At 37.1% G+C, this 17,732-nt stretch overlaps 1 protein-coding gene across 1 annotated transcript in view; it reads right to left on the bottom strand.

Moving 5' to 3' along the window:
* Window positions 1–1,416: 1,416 nt before the first annotated feature.
* The window catches only part of LOC121432084 (SPARC-like), a 27,592-nt gene continuing 11,276 nt past the window's right edge, over window positions 1,417–17,732 (bottom strand). Inside the window, exons 2-7 of the mRNA XM_041629932.1 lie at window positions 13,338–13,368; window positions 7,642–7,872; window positions 6,786–6,943; window positions 5,541–5,744; window positions 4,232–4,358; window positions 1,417–2,606 (exon numbers count right to left, since the gene is read on the bottom strand). Coding sequence (XP_041485866.1) covers window positions 2,596–2,606; window positions 4,232–4,358; window positions 5,541–5,744; window positions 6,786–6,943; window positions 7,642–7,872; window positions 13,338–13,368 — 762 coding nt within the window. The 3' untranslated portion in view covers window positions 1,417–2,595. The remainder of the gene's footprint in view (window positions 2,607–4,231; window positions 4,359–5,540; window positions 5,745–6,785; window positions 6,944–7,641; window positions 7,873–13,337; window positions 13,369–17,732) is intronic.

The raw sequence follows: 17,732 nt of genomic DNA, 5'->3' as shown, positions 1-17,732 counted from the left end.
AATATATTTTGAATATGTATATAGTGAGTATATTTTCCCATCTTAACGAAGGCCGCAGTAAAATGTTGTTGGGTCTAATCGATATTTATGTTATAGTATTGTTAATGGGTTTTTAAATCATTTTTTTCATAAATTGCTTGTGGGGTGCAATGGTTACGTACTGTGTTTTTCATGTTTGTATATTTCTAATAAATGATTTACAAAATCTATGCCAACTTTCGTCTTTAATGTGACGTGTTCAAAATATGTACGTTTATAGTTGTCGATATAGTGTCACCTAAGCATCTTAAAGTCGAATTGAACAAACTATTCTTCGTTTTTTATATCTATGATGATGACTTATCTTGAAGGCATTCCTGGACTTCCACCCTTGGCTACACGGTATTAATATTAGCAATTGTGCTATCGTAATCATCACCATGCACTACCAACAGTATCAATATACGTCATCATCACCATCTTCTTCATCACCTCCATCATAATCATCATCATCATCAAAGATCATCACCACGAGCATCAATACCATCATTATCACCATCGCCATCTCCATCATCTTAATTATCAACATTTATCATTTGCCCCGCCATCTACCTCATCGTCATCATCGCATTTGCATACCTAATAATGCCTCTTGAATCACTGTGTATTGCTGTGGATGATTTTTAAGCCGTAAGCATCAGCGTTTCATTGACAATGATCGCATTCAATGTGAGTTAATGTGATCTTCATACATTATAAATCGGCGCAAACATCATCACCATCATCACCAGCATCAATACCACAATTATCACTATCACCATCATCATCGCCATCTCTATCATCCTCATTATCAACATTAATCATTATTGGATTCGTCGTCATTATAATTGCTATCTAAAATTGCCGTTTCGAATCGTTGTGTATTTTTGTGGATGATTTTAAGCCGAAGGAACAAGCGTTTCATTGACACTCTTAGTATCCATTGTGATCTTGATATTACACAAGGATTTAATATTGTCATCATGGGCGCAAACATCATCATCGTCGTCGTCACCCCCTCCCTATCATCTTCATCATCATCACCACCACCAGCATCATCATCTTCATCATCATCGTCGGCATCATCATCACCACCACCATCATCATCGGCATCATCATCAGTGGCGTATATAATGAGCCAAAAAAAATGAAGGGGCAAAACAAGTTGAATGGATCATAATCTTTTTTTAAAAATGCAAGCCAATTAAGCGAGTGAGCATTTTTTACACTCTGCGTCATCGTCGTTGTCTTTGTCAACATCATCGGTATCGTTGACATCATTCTCATCGTCATCATCAACATCATCGTCTTCATGATCATAATCATCAGAGTGAAATGGCTAAACAAAAAAAACAGCAGCAAAATATACAAGATAACGTGATTTTTTTTGTAAAAGAGCAATACTTTTTCCAAAAGTGGTTTTATTTTCTTACTAAATATTGAATGACACACTTCTCTATAAAATGGCACATCTAATTATCATCAATGAATTCATTGATTAGGTATCTGGCAGCAAACATATTTACAGAAATGAAATGTTCTAATGATAGGACTACGATGACATTTGAAAAGAGAAGTTGTGCTTTTGATAATATTTTTAGAAAGGAGAGGTAGCTAGATTAAAGGAAAATGGTTCTGCAATGGAATTTTCTAACTAAATATTATAAAGCTTGTATTTTCATGGACCTTCATATTGAAAAGGGCATATTATCCTCCGTGGTTTAGTTGAAGTATTGATGACCGGAAGAATGCAAAGTTAGGACATTCTAATTATTCCATTTGATAGCAGACACTTGGTGCGATATTAACAAATAAAAAATAAATCATTATACTCTCCTTCCACTAATAATCTCTACGTCTAAAGTTCCAAAGAATTAATTTACTATAAATACACGCACTTATAAATAAACATAATTTATCAATGAAAACTACGTTTTTTTATACAAGCCTTTTTTTGTAAGTACTGCTTAACCATGTTAATTGAAAAAAAAACGTTTCTGCATATTGAGAATATAGTGTTATGTGTTATATCTTCGAAGGATCTTCACCAACAAATTATCATTTGCGATATAAAATTATGTTTTTGAAGGCAGTATAAAGAAGTTATGTCGAAGACACACATTCAAAACATATTCCAGTACAGGGAGGGTGTTGGGTTGTTGATCCCCTTGTTGTTGACGATAATGAATTTGCCTATAATCGTCATATTTTTTCTTGTCTTCGGGAATTATTTAAGGCTGGCACGTCACAAGAAGTTGTATCGAATAAAAACTAAATAAATTTATATTTTTGGTTTTATCATGGTGACATGATGGTATGCATTATAGGAGTGTTTCGTAAAAGAACCTGTCAGAGGTTTTATCAGACAAGTCCTGTTTTATCCGACAGTTTCCATGGGAACTGTGGTTCTCGGGCAATCAAAATCAATGAGTTGTCAGATCTAACGACTTGTACAAAAATGTTGATAAAATCCTCTCTGGGCATCTTCATGGGCAGCGAAGGGGCTCTGAATATGGAAAGATCTGTCATGAATTTATTCACTTGGTGGTGTTGACCTCGGGTCAATCTATGGAAAGCTTATGCCGCTTCTGAACGGGAAGAAAATTTAACATAAAGCAAAGATAGGCAAAGTTAATTGATGAATGAGGAATAAATAGGAAAATGATGGTTTCATTGTTTTACACGGCCCCAGCAATGAGAACCAGTCATGCAACCGTTTGGGGTTTTCAAATGATGACCTGACACAAGTCTGAAGGTACTGATACAATAAACATGCCAGGAAAATTAATATAATAAATCTAATCATTGCATCAAATTTAAAGAAAAAAAGTTCTCCAAATGATGTGCCCCTATACTAACTTGGCACTCTATATCTCATCTTTTCATGAGTTCGTTTTATTAATGAAAAATAATAAGTAAAATATACTCATTTTTCATAATTTTCATATTTTTCACAGAAATCTTTCGACCCACATAATTAAAACAAGTGGAATGCCTCTGGCCGTCTCACCTGCATCACGCGATTCAAAATAGCAGCAGTGCTGACTTTGAAAACTACTATTACTCGCACAAGATGTTCAGTGATGCTTGGTTACTCTTATTTCCACATTTTATGAACTACACAGGATATTCAGTGATACTTGATTACTCTTATGTCCAAGTTTCAAAAGTCAGATCAATAAACTTGTAAAGTTATGATGGTAATTCAACAGATACCCCCATTATGGCCAAAATTCATTGACCTTGGTCATGTGATCTAAAATGCGCATAGGATGTTCAGTGATACTTGATTACTCTTATGTCCAAGTTTTATGAAGTAGACCAACATACTTTCAAAGTTATGATGGTAATTCAACAAATACCCCCAATTCGGCCAAAGTTCATTGACCCTAAATGACCTTTGACCTTGGTCATGTGACGTGAAACTCATGCATGATGTTTCATGATACTTGATTAAGCTTATGTCCAAGTTTAATGAACTAGGTCCATATATTTTCTAAGTTATGATGACATTTCAAAAACTTTAATAACCTCAGGTTAAGATTTTGATGTTGATTCCCTCAACATGGTCTAAGTTCATTGACCCTAAATGACCTTTGACCTTGGTCATGTGACATGAAACTCTAATAGGATGTTTAGTAATACTTGATTAACCTTATGGCCAAGTTTCATGAACTAGGTCTATATACTTTCTAAGTTATGATGTCATTTCCAAAACTTAACCTTAGGTTAAGATTTGATGTTGACGCCGCCGCCACCGCCGCCGTCGCCGTCGGAAAAGCGGCGCCTATAGTCTCATTCAAGTAGTGTAAGCCACTGTAAGGGGCCCTCAAATAATAATAATAATGCTTTTGTTATCGAAACGCCATGCACTGTTAGAAAATGTATCCTTAAAATAAAAGAAGTTCCTTTAGCAGAGTATCGAAGACACCTGTAATCTTACCAGATTGCGTAATCTTACAGGAAATTGGTATTTGGTGTATGTAACCTTACGAATTTCCTTAACGAAAACATCCTTTTCCCCTTTTTAAACAGACCCGTTCTGTTAAATTGCAGAAAAACTCCGGTTTTGTGAATTTACAGATTAGTGCTTTCTGCGAAATCTTCTTTTTTGTCTGTAAAATCAGGCTTTTTTAAACAGTGTGCGGTAAAACTTGCGAATCAGGGTATCGCATTTCTAGACAACTACAGGGGGATTAAGAGGTTTACAAACCAGGTGCATCTTCCTCTTCCTCCTCCTCCAAGTCCTCCTCGACGTCCTCTTCGACTACGAGTTCTTCTTCTTGAAGCTCGGCCGGAGGTGACTCGACCCCCATCGCGGTGGCTGGATCCGTCTCGATCTAGAAGGTGCAAAGAGATTCACCACAAAGTTAATCATCATTAACCCTATTTAAAGTTTTTGTCACACCATCGAAACCGACTCCAAACCGACCGATGATGTCATTGGTATGTAACGTCATAGCTTTGATCGGTCTGGAGTCGGTTTCGCAGGTGAGACCGTATAGCATTACTCTGGACGACATGACTCCCTTGACTTTTAAGTGTGTGAGGGTGCGCGGAGTCCGATGTTGGTGTGTGAGAGACAGTGCGTTGGTTTGTGTGTGTGTGTTTTTTTTGTGCATTAATCAGGGGAGCGTTTCATCAATATTTTCATCCGACAAGTTGTCAGATCTGACATCTTTCCTTGATTCTGATTGGCTGAGAGGCACTGTTCCTATGGTAACTGTCGGATAAACTGGTACTTGTCGGATAAAATGTCCGACAAGTTCTTTCATGAAACGCCCCCAGGAGAGCGTTTCACTAACTTAAGATTTTTCGTCGGACAAGTTGTCAGATCTGACAAATTTCCTTAATTTTGATTGGCTGAGAAGCACCGCGATTACGGCATGAGTCGGATAAAACCGGAGATAAAAAAGGAGTTTTCGGATGAAAGTTCTTTCAAGTTCTTTCGTGAAACGCTCCCCATGAGTGATTGTTTAGGTCTCGGACCGGCCTTAATTGTCACCATCTGAAAGACGTGGAAGAGCAATGTAAATAAAATGCAATGTCTCGTACGTTGCCGAACCCCATATTTTCAAGTCAGCAGTCTCCGACCACTCGGCCATGGCACATACAATCACACCAACAAAATCGACTCTTAACTTATCGAAAGTCTGCCGTAGGTAATACTGTAATAGCTTTAGTCACTTTGGAATGGGTTTCGCTGGCTTGACTGTATGGCATAATTCTCTATGATGTTCTAAAATATTTAATGATGTCAATGTTATCAAGGGCCCTGTTGCAGAAAGATTGCATTTAACCGAAACTAAACGATCAAAAATTGACCTTGATTTTCAACCAATCAAATTATCACTTTCGGTCCTGCATTCTTTATCATGTTTTCGACAGAAGCTTTTTCGGCAGTCTTTGACATAAATTTTGGCAGGTATTCGTCGATATATTAATGATTACCCTATTCATTGATGGGCAAAACAATAAATAAATTATGGTCCATTATGGTAACAACGTCGAAGGATACTAACCGCTAAGCAGTCTGTCCATTCGGCGACGGTGATGGACTTTTTGTCTGGTTTCCTACCGTCCACTTCCTTCCTTTCCCGGTTGGCACATCGGGTGAAGAATGGATGGGCGCAGTGTTCTAGCGGCATCAGGGAGTAGCGGATCTTCAACAGTTCGGCCTTGTCAAGCTCGCCATTGTTGTTCCTGTCAAGAGCGTTGAACTTCCACTGTGGATGGAGATTTAATTCATTGTTATTTTACTTTCGTTTTAATTCAGACTTGCAATTGTCTAGACCCTATTACCCCCTTTCCTCATCATCTTTCTATGGACTTACTCGATGCTCAACACTCTAAAAAATGAAGTGCTAATTCAGCTCTTAAAGAGCGTGTACAGTGACTGCACTTCGGAGTGCTGACTTTTCTCGTTCAAATTTGAACTAGACAAATCAGCACTCCGAAGTGCAGTCACTATACACGCTCTTTAAGAGCTGAATTTGCACTTCATTTTTTAGATGGTCAACTTTTCAGTCCAATAGATCATTATTGTTCTTCATCGAAACTACGTTCTGCCCTTTCCCAAAAGCTGTTTTTAGTGTCAGGCGGCTATATGGGATTATCTCCGAGGGCGGCTCCAGTCAATGTCTCACACAGGAGTTCCCTGCACCCATTTTGTCCATTTCTACTTATTACTGGCTAGATGTAGCAATATTGAGTGATTCTATTTTGGTCCCCATACCCATGTACCATTGCATAGATAAACACTTGGGGCCCATTTCATAAAGAGTTTGTTACTTTGCCATTATGCCAACTACCGTGGAAACCTTGATTTTGATTGGCTGCTGAGGCCTGTTGCCATGGTAGTTGCCATAATGGCAAAGTTACAACAGTTGTAACTCTTTATGAAACGGGCTCCTGGTGGGTGTTTAATAAAGCTGTTCGTAAGTTAAGAGTGACTTGAAACGACCGGTGATCCTTTCTTGTGGTAAACATGGTAAATAATATTCACCATTAAATTTTCATTGGTGATTATTTAGCGTGTAAGAAAGGCATCAGTCGTTCTTAAAGTTGCTCTTAACTTACGAACAGCTTTATGAAACACCCGCCACGGTGAGGTCCTCTGTAGATAATAGTGGTGTAATATACCGTTTGGTGTTAGAGCACATACTACTTATGACACCAATGGGTGTTGGATTAATATCTTGAATTCAACACCGGTGTAAACGTTTGTTGTGGCGTAAAATGCCACACCGTCGATTTAGTTGCCTTACCATAGCGATCTGATGACGCAGGTCATTATCGACCAGCGTGATTCGTCTGTTGGGATCGATCCTTCCAAACTCGTCCTTCTCCTTCAAGTGCATGAACCATTCAAGAAGACGGTAGGGGAACTGTGCGAATTCATCTGGAGTGCAGACACCCTGAGATGCTGAAAAAGAAATGATAGATCGAGTACTGGTGATTTGATTTCGTGATTCTGTAACACATTTCATCATTCCCGAACAAAGATACCTCGCAGTTTTGCGGGAGGGGGGTTAATCCATGCTTCATTTAGTTTTCATGGATAATTTACCGTCCCTATTCCAACTTATTTTCAGATTGTATGATTGTGTTATCCCTATGACCAGATAACCATGAAAACAGTTACGATGTGGAAATCGTTTGCCTTATTGTTGATGGCATCATTTGACATGTTTGATGAACCGTTAAAGCACTTAACTTCGGGTTTACACGTCATAACTTATAACATCTTAAGAAACTTAAGAGCAACTTAAAGAAGCCACCGCTTTGGAACAGATCGAGACAAAACATTTAGGAGAATCCGATGAAAATGGTGATAATTAAATGTTATGAAATATTCTCTCAAAAACTGTGGAAGCCTCATTGACCTTGGACGCAGAGTGGGTCGACGCTTTCCACCCCCGGAAATAAATCAAGAATAAAAGACCGTCACGGTTCAAAGGCGAGGACCTGCAGGAGATACATGTACATTGACAAATCCTCCAAGGGCGGGGACCGGTCAGCCTCCATCCCCTAGATCGCTAATGAAAAATACATATTTCTCTTGTAAGTGCGTTTTTTTTCTGGCTGGAGTGGGCGGGGATGGGGGGGGGGGTCTTTACTCACCTATACACGGTTTCTTGAAGGCCATGGGGATATTCTTTTTCTTCTTGCATGCGTATCTGTGGAGCTGACATTCGTTGTCGTACTGCTTGCCGAACACACTGCATACGGGATTCACGTCTTCTCCCGCGCAGTTCTTCGGGCAAACACATGTTGCTTTGGGGCTACCATCTACCTCGATGACCTGGCACCAAGAACCTCGAGGCTTCTTGCAATTCACGTCTTTACATAGATCTGTTTAGGAAAAGGTACAAAGATTTTGCAAAATAGATTTCGTCCGTAAATGATAAAACACGGAGGGGGAAAACCTGTCATAAAAAGTGGATGCCGAAAGATATTGGTGTACGTGAGAGACAAAAATGTACAATATAGATATAAAATATATATATACGGTGACTTCATACATCAACAAGTTCAACAAAGATGAAGAATATTTACTCTCATGAAAGGAAAATATTATTTTTAAATGCAATACTATATATTTTTTCGAGCTTTAGTAGAACTCAGCTGAACACAATGGTTTCATATAGTGGAATATATTAGGCTCCAGCATAACTTTGGCTTCTTACTGGCAACATACAACATTTTTAAACTTCTCATTAAGAACATTTTAACCATGAAATAATCAACGCCGGTTTGCGAAACACAATATGATAACGCCGCGTAATCTAAAGGACAAATCCTCACAAACAAAAAGTTGATTTGAATAAAAAGAGAAAAATGCAACAAGCCTAACACCGAAAATTCCATTGATATCGGATGTAAATAAGAAAGCTATGACATTTAAAGTTTCGCTTAATTTCACATCAGTTCTATTCATATCTTGGTGGGTGTTTCATAAAGCTGTCCGTAAGACAAGAACGACTTTAAAGGACAAGTCCACCCCAACAAAAACTTGATTTGAATAAAAAGAGAAAAATTCAACAAGCATAACACTGAAAATTTCATCAAAATCGGATGTAAAATAAGAAATTTATGGAATTTTAAAGTTTCGCTTATTTTCAACAAAATAGTTATATGATCGAGCCAGTTATATCCAAATGAGAGAGTTGATGACATCACTCACTCACTATTTCTTTTGTATTTTATTATATGAAATATTTTTATTTTCTCGTCATTGTCATGTGACATGACGTTTCATTCCTCCCTGAACACGTGGAATTTATTATTAACATTATTATCCATTATTTTAACATTTTGTGCTTCAGGCAAGGAGGTCCTAATCGTCAAATTCGTAAAATTTGGAATTTTGTATAATTCAAACAATTAAAAACAAAAGAATTAGTGAGTGAGTGACATCATCGACTCTCTCATTTGCATGTAACTGGCTAGTTCATATAACTATTTTGTTGAAAATAAGCGAAAGTTTGAAATGTCATAACTTTTTTATTTTACTTCCGATTTTGATGAAATTTTCAACATTGTGCTTGTCTGATTTTTCTCTATTGATTCATATCAACATTTTTCTGAGGTGGACCTGACCTTTAAGAACGACTGGTGATAATTTATTTTGGTAAATGGTATATACCATAGCCGATGGTTTAGCGCGTAAGAAAGGGTCAGCAGTCGTTCTTAAAATAGCTCTTAACTTACGAACAGCTTTATGAAACGGCCCCTAGTCGGTATGACGTAATCCGCTCACTATTTCTTTGTTGCATAAAATATGAAATATTCTAATTTCCTCCTCATTGTCAGGTGAAATAACGATTAATTCCTCCCTGACCATTTGTAGTTAGCATTGTAATAATACTATATGATTCAGTCAACTTGGTCCTTATTTTCAAATCTGTAAAAATTTAAATATTGTATAATTTAAACAATAAAAAAAAAAGAAATAGTGAGTGATGGACATCATCGACTGTCTCATTTTGCATGTCACTTAGTTGTGCATATCAATGTTTTGTGAAAAGGAAGCGAAACTTTAAAATTCCATAACTTTTTTTATTTTCATGAAATTTTCAGCGTTATGCTAATTTGATTTTTCTCTACATTCAAATCAACATTTGTGTGTCGAATTTCGAGAACGGCGGTCAAGATCAGCCGCAACTCGCCCCCATCCCGGCCCCCATCTCCGAAATCTTTTAGGGTTGAACATGAGGAACTCTGGCATAACGTGTGGGTAATGTAGCTAACTTTATTCTTTGGCACAGCTTTTGAAAATCTAGGCCTACATGCCCCTTTAGATCATACAAAATTTAAAGGAGATAAACCAAGACTAATCGAAACTTCAAATCTGCGCGATCTTTATGGCGGCGATCCCTTTCGGTGCCTGTACAACGTTTTCCAACGTCGAGAGAAATATTTGCAAATACAATACAGAAGTTTAGAAATCATTTTCATTCGCAGGTTTTAAGGGGAAACTGTTGCCATCTGTGTTTATTATCCAGCCCCCTATCCCTTACAGAAGGGCCCCTTCAGAAGGAGCGATAGGTATTCCCATAATGAGCTAACGATCTGTAATCATAACACAGAGGTCAATGCATTTAACACGAGGTGATGAGAAGGTGATCTGTCTGATGTGCGAGTTCTATTTGTATCTAGTGTGATAAAGCTAATACTGTACATGAAGTTATCCTTCATGTGAATTGGTCTAAGAGAAAAAGAGGATATCGGTGGTCGAGGTCGGGGGAAGGGGCACTCACGTTATCGCTGTGGAAAATAATGCGCTACGACAAGTTTTCAATACGGTGCACCCTTTGTTATTTTACTTCCATTTCTTAATGGATTACATGGAATATTTACTTTATCAAAATAATACTCCTGTATAAAATAAAGACCTAAATCATGGGTTTAAGATCGCACTGAATCCAAAAGTAGGACTATGCCTATATGGGTGATAATAGCATGAACGAGAATGCATAACCCTTTTATTGATTTTCGCCTCTTCTCCTAAACACAATGTATTGTAATTACTTTGATCCTATTCACCCGTAATGATTGAGTAAATGATAATGTGCTTTTGCATACCCATAGGCGGCGGAAGCGGGGGGGACGGGGGGGACGTGTCCCCCCCTAAATTTTAGGTGGGGGGGACGGTCCCCCCCCTAAATTTTGTTTTGATAACCTTTTTTTTTTTTTTTTTTTTTTTTTTTTTTTTTTTTTTTTTGCTTGTCCATTTTTTTTCCTGCGTCCCCCCCTAAATTCACGTGGACCCCCTTGACACGTGTGTTGTCCCCCCCTAAAATTTAGGTTGATGACCTTTTTTTTTTTTTTTTTTTTTTTGCTTCTCAAAATTTTTTTGGTCGCTTGTCCTATTTTTTACATGTGTCCATCCCAAAATTTCACGTGGACACCCCCTAAATTTATTGGCTTCCGCCGCCAATGAGCATACCTCATACTTCAACGAAGAACATAAAGATGGTGCCCATCTCAATAAATGAAGTGGAATAAAAACCTTTAAATTCAACGAAGAACACAAAGATGGGGCCATCTCAATGAATATAGTGGAAAAAAACAATCTGAATCTACAAAGTCTTTAGTAATGTGAATTGTGCCATGAACAGGTTGAAACCGTGGCAGGGTCCATGTTGAAACTAATCGAAATCCTACCACGGTCCATGGACAAGATTTTGAGCTTGTGGTCTCGCGGTGTACTCCCGGGGATGTACTTTCGACGAAGTGAAGAAGAGATGCGAAAGGGCGGGGGTCATCTAATTTAATTTGGAATCATTTTATTCATATCTCAAGGTTTCCATTAAAAGAGCTCAGTTGCCTTCGAGCTATATCCAGCTGTTATTTCTCGCTTTTTGAGACTGTCTGAATATTTTGTGGTAAAACACCATTAGAGCTAAAGGTTTGGATGATAGAATCTAAACTGTTTCTATGGCAACCAAAGGAGAAAGACTCGGGATGGGGATGTTTACACCCTCATCCAAATTTACCCTTCAATAACTACTAGAACATGTAGAAGGGATACTTGACCAAATCTATAACTCTGACTGGTCTCGAATGTCTCGAACCTCGCTGGGTCTTTTTTATTTGCGTCGGAGGGACCTCAGTTTGCACATTAAAAGAGTAAGTATGTAGTCCATAAAGATTGAGAAGAAAAATAACGGACCTAGACATGCTAGAGAGGGGTTTGTGGGGGTAAGTGGGCACGTACAACGGGCGCCACTTCCAGGAGACGCAAATAAGAAAGGGGAAAAATTCGATGATATTAATGTGGAACAATTGGGGCATGGGGCTAATGGAACGAGCGATTTTAGCTGGTCCCGTCATAAGATTTTGAGATGGGCACGCTTCGGTGTCAAGATGATGTGCACGATTCTTGCGTTTGCCACGACCCCGCTTTTTACTTGATACGCAACCATTAACACCACATTATCACCATCATCAGTTATCATCATCGTCGGCGTCTTTACCACCACCACCAAGACCACCATCCTCGTCATCACCATCATCCTCTTCATCATCATCATCATCATCCTCATCCCAGCTCTCGCTCATCATCATCAACATCATCCTAAACCTCCATTATAATCATCATCATCATCACCATCATCACCATCAATATCATCATCATCATCATCACCATCATCATCATCATCATCACCATCATCATCATCATCATCATCACCATCATCATCATCATCATCACCGTCATCATCATCATCATCATCTCCATCATCACCATCAATATCATCATTATCATCATCATGATCATCATCATGACCATCATCATCATCATCACTATCATCATCATCATCACCATCATCATCACGATCACCATCATCATCTCCATCACCATCATCACCATCATTATCATCATCATTATCATCATCATCATCATCACCATCATCATCACCATCTCCATCATCATCATCATCACCATCATCATCATCATCACCATCATTATCATCATCATTATCATCATCATCATCATCACCATCATGATCACCATCATCATCTCCATCACCATCATCACCATCATTATCATCATTATCATCATCATGATCATCATCATGACCATCATCATCATCATCTTCATGATCACCATGATCTCCATCACCATCACCATCATCACCATCATTATCATCATCATTATCATCATCATCATCATCATCACCATCTCCATCATCATCACCATCATTATCACCAACATTATCACCAACATAATCATCATCTTCATCCTCATCACCACCATGATCATGATGATCATCTCGGCATTTACATGGCGTGTTATATCTTGTTCTGGAATAGATGTGTATCTTCTGCCAGGTGGCATACCCATTCCATGGTGGCCATTCTTCTGAGGTCATATGCCACAGTTCATAGGCTGACCCGATTTCAGTATCAGTCCCAATCTCCCTGATGTGAATATATCTATATATTTTTTTCTTAATGGTGTCTTTTTTTTAGATAGGCCTATAATTATAATATTTGCGGGAGTTGATGATGGTGTCGATGACGGGGTATTTATTTTTGGGTCGAAATTTTGACAAACTGTTAATAAAATGATTAATCAAATCCTCAATAGACCGATTGTTGGTCAACTGTTGATCAAAACACCGACAGATGGTCAAAATTTCGAACGATTGGTCACAACTTTTGCCCAAACCTCGTTGGGCAAAGATTTGACCAACTGTTTCGGATGTTCTATACAGTGCCAGCATTGGTCAATGTCTAATTTTCTTTTAAATTAAAACATACTTTCCAGAACTCACTATCATGTTATTCAAAATAAAAATTTCGTTACTCACCATTTTCATCCTCTGCTCCCTGTGAAAGAACCTGTAATCAATGGAGAAATAAAACAACAAAAAGTTATGTAAATGAATCATATAAAGACAATCACGGATCCTAATTTACAACGTTTCAAGATCTATATTAATTTTCAAATGTATGATTCAGATCAATACATATATATTCCGTGTTACATGTTTCTTTATTATATTTCAATTATTATAACTGTATTTATGATGGATTTTGTCTACTGTTTTGTTGGAAATTAGAAAAATTAAAACTGGAACTGAAACTTTAATAAGTTCACTCATTTAATTTATTGAATAAAAAGTACTATCTTCTCATATCAAAATCATTTCTTCATTTCTCTTCTTTCTTCTGATTTGTGATGTCAGGGCTTTCTTGGAGACCTAAGCAATATGATAGGTTTCCATGTATCCCTTTTCTCTTTTGTAAAGTTTTGGCTGCTATTACTCAAGCATTTCTTTTGCTTACATACATCATGGACCTAGAGTGGTAGGTCCGTGCATACGTGTAGTTTGCCATACAACCAACAAATACAAACCAACACCCCACTCTTTACGCGGGATTGTGTTGCCTTCTACCTAAGTTTGATCAACTGCCAATCACCCATTAAGCCTGGATTAAAAGGGTTTATAAAACTTTGTCGCAATATGCTCATGATGTTTTAATTGATCACAAATGTTTGCGCGTATTAATGTAAGAGGAAGTTTATTAGGAAGATGTGAGGGCTATTTCCTGATTAGCAGCAGGTGTTGGCCAGCCACCTCCCCGCCGTCACCCGGGGGTCAGACGGTCTGAGAGTCTGACCATGGCATGTTGGCGAAAATACTACCATCTGTAGATCTACCATGACATTGTCCACCTAATTATATTTCCGGTAAATGCCAAGGGATATTTTAACGAATATGATTATTTTTATGATATTTTTTAATGATCATAAAAGTGTAATAAGCGCTTCAGAATGGGTCGATATAATGGAAAAACATGTAGGCCTATCATAATACGGGATAATTTTAGTCGAAAGTTTACGCTTCAGTACCAAAAGTAAATGAATCAAAGTTACACTTTCTTCACACAAAATAACCTTATCATCATGAAGTTGGAAGAAGCGTCATGAGCTGCAAATGTAGAAGTTGATATTTCTGAGGATAATTCAATCATTTCATTGAAACAATTATTTAGATATAAAGTACTATTAGCTAATTCATGAATAATGTAACTCTACTTTTGATTATTAGGAGGAGCCTGAGTAACTTACATTGACTGTAAAAATATGAAAGCATTCGCCGTCTTTTTTTGTATTGAGTAGTTTTTATTGACAACTTCAATTCATATAACAAATAAAATATAACAAATAGAACTTTGATGTCTTTACAAATACCTTGACGACTCATAAATTTAACATTTTTTTTCATGAATGTTACAATAAAACACAAAGTCAGACATCTTTCAATACATAATTATAAATAACATTGCTCGTGAACGTCCGATTTCGACTAAAGTGTTTGTGTTATTTGGGTTTTGTCTTTATATCCAAACCAACTTGCTGTTTAGGTGGACTTGGCCTTTAAAACGAGTTTATGAACGACAGGAATATGAAATGACAAAGTGTAACCCCGCCCCCGTTATATTTCAACACTTTGGGCAATACATGAAAGTGTTTCATTCTTTATGGTCATGAAAGCAAGAATGATAATAAATATCTGTAATTCAACTTCAGCTAATGTGACTAACTTGTTTGAGAAGATCCACAATCATGACAATGCAGCTTTTCATATTCCGGCCTTTCGTAAAGTCAGTTATGTCACTAGCACTCTTGATAGACGATTTTTTTTTATAGTCTAAGTCAACATGGTCAAGTTTCGAATTTCCATTTTTTTTTCAGAAAGCGAAAGGGGTCATTCAACTTTCGCCATCTGGTCTTGCATTTCACTCTGACTTCATATCGATTTACATTTTCAAAATGCAAAATCATCACGTTTATACATCGAAAATGGCCGCAATTTCGAGTAGTCGTGATAGTAGAGCGGATAAGCCGAACAATTGTGCAAATTATGACTAAAGCATGAAACTTTCACAAGTATTAGTATATGCCGTAAGATATATTTTAAAGTTGGGAGGTAAATTTATAAATGCCATTTTCGGCCGTTGCCATGGCAACGGACCAATTGAAATTATCTTGGTGATCTTGAATATTTCTAAATGTCATATATATTTCAATTGGGAGCCTAAAAATTATAATTTTGGTCATCTATATCATGTTTATTTACCATTTACATATGAATTTATGTTATTTTGGAGAAATCAATCCGTTGCCATGGCAACGGCCGAAAATGGTATTTATAAATTGACCTCCCATCTTTAAAATAAATCTTTCGACATATACTTATACTTGTGAAAGTTTTATCCTTTAATCAAAATTTGCACAATTGTTGTGATTTTTGGAGCTTTTCCGCTCCACTATAGAAACGTATTGTGGAAGATTTTAAATCGATATACATACATGTAGCTATTTAAAATTTAAAGCACGTTGATGTGCCAGTCACTCTGACAACGACTTTTTAAAGTTTTGAACAAGTTGTTTAAAAAGTTTTTTCTTATTCAACAAAGTTTAAACAATTGTTTCAAGGTTTAAAAACTTGCTGTTAGAGTGACTTTTCTCCATCCAAACCAGTGGTGTAATGATCAAAAGCACCTGAAGGGGCACAACATCACATGGCGTAGGTCTATTGCAAAAACTTGCTTAAAAATGAAGTTCTATTCATATGAACCCTTTTTAACTTCACACTGTAAAAACGCTGTTTAAAATTTTAAGCACGTTGTTAAGCCCGTCACTCTAACATCTACTGTATAAAGCACGTCTACTTTAAAGCACGTTCTTTAAAGAGTTTAAACGACTGGTTGTTAGAGTGAAAGGCTTAAACAACGTGCTATTTTTACTGTGCATATTCAAAGAGTTATGTCATATATTTCGCCCATTTTTTCTTCCCTTTTTCAGTTTCCCCCTAATCCTGGGACTTTTCTTCTTTTTTCTGTACTATATTTTTATTGAGGGGCGGTCCCAGTGCCACAAGATCCCCCGCACCTATAGGTGGCCCTAAACATTTCCTGTTTGGATGGACTTGGCCTTATACCAGAGTGAGGGAGAAAAGAAACGAAATGCTGGACATGACCCCCCCCCCCACACACACACACACACACGCACACCCAGGATCCGAATCTCGAACAAAGGTGACTATATACTGGTCATGATAGCACGCCCAAAACACTGTTCTTCATAAGACCTAAACCCAATTTCCAGATGATATTATCGTGATTACGATCACTTCCTTCCTCTACAGTCTGAGTCTGAGTTGTTTTTGTTTTACCTTCAAAACAATGTCATGAAAATAACTTCTCTGGATTAAAAGAAAACGATCTAGCTCATGCATCTCAGTTATTTCAGCTGGTAATATCATGATTACCATACGTGGAATATGAAAGACATAAACTTCGTGCAAAATAGAAGGGGAATTAAAAAAATCAGCAGAGCAACATTTTTATGAACATGATGAATGCGAATCATGCACAGCGTGGGTCATACTGAATAAGAGTAGTTGTTAATACATATTCATATGAGTATATCTTGATAAGGTATCTTTGAAAAGAGTATCGTTTAAACAAAAATATAAAGAAACTGAAGTTGCTTAAACTCAACCCCCCCCCGAATACTTTAGGAGGATGACTTCTTTCGTATCTCCTAAAAATGATTTATTGCCATAATTAAGCAAAATATTTAACTCATTAAAAGAAATAATAATGATAAATATGGCCTGTAGCTCTGCAGGTTGTTTTATCCTCGTCGAAATAACTCCTTTAATTAACATTAAAAATAATCGTGTTTAGGGAGTGACATAATTTGATTCATATTTTACGCCAGGATTTCTTTTTCAGAAATAATTTTCTATGATAGTGGCTGCTATAGACCACCCTGGCACCCTTTACTAATACAACTATTTGTTTAAATAGGTTCATAATGTTTAGATTAATGTGTTTTTATCCGTCTGTTTTTGGCAAGAGTAAATTTCGCAGGACAGTGTTTTAAAAGCAAGAATATTGCCAATTTCCTTCCTTATTTCCTAACTGGAACATGACTAAAAGGACTTCAAAACATTTCGAATGTTTTTTTTTGTGTGTGTGTGTGTGAATCTTAGACATTAAAGTCACACAGAAAATATCGATATAAATAGAATATATCACAAAAAGCTTCATAAATAGTCAGAAAATGGAAAAACTTAAATCAATAAACAAAACAACTCCTTATTACTAAAAAAAACCCCACCATTTTTCCTAGGTCCCTAGTGCATTCATACAAGTTTGTTAAACTAAACTAAATTTTTAGTTAAAAA

The sequence above is a fragment of the Lytechinus variegatus genome, chromosome 18 (assembly GCF_018143015.1).
Source record: "Lytechinus variegatus isolate NC3 chromosome 18, Lvar_3.0, whole genome shotgun sequence".
NCBI classification, from domain to species: Eukaryota; Metazoa; Echinodermata; class Echinoidea; order Temnopleuroida; family Toxopneustidae; genus Lytechinus; species Lytechinus variegatus.
The sequence above is the reverse complement of the archived record's forward strand: the minus strand, read 5'-3'. Positions and strand labels throughout refer to the sequence as shown.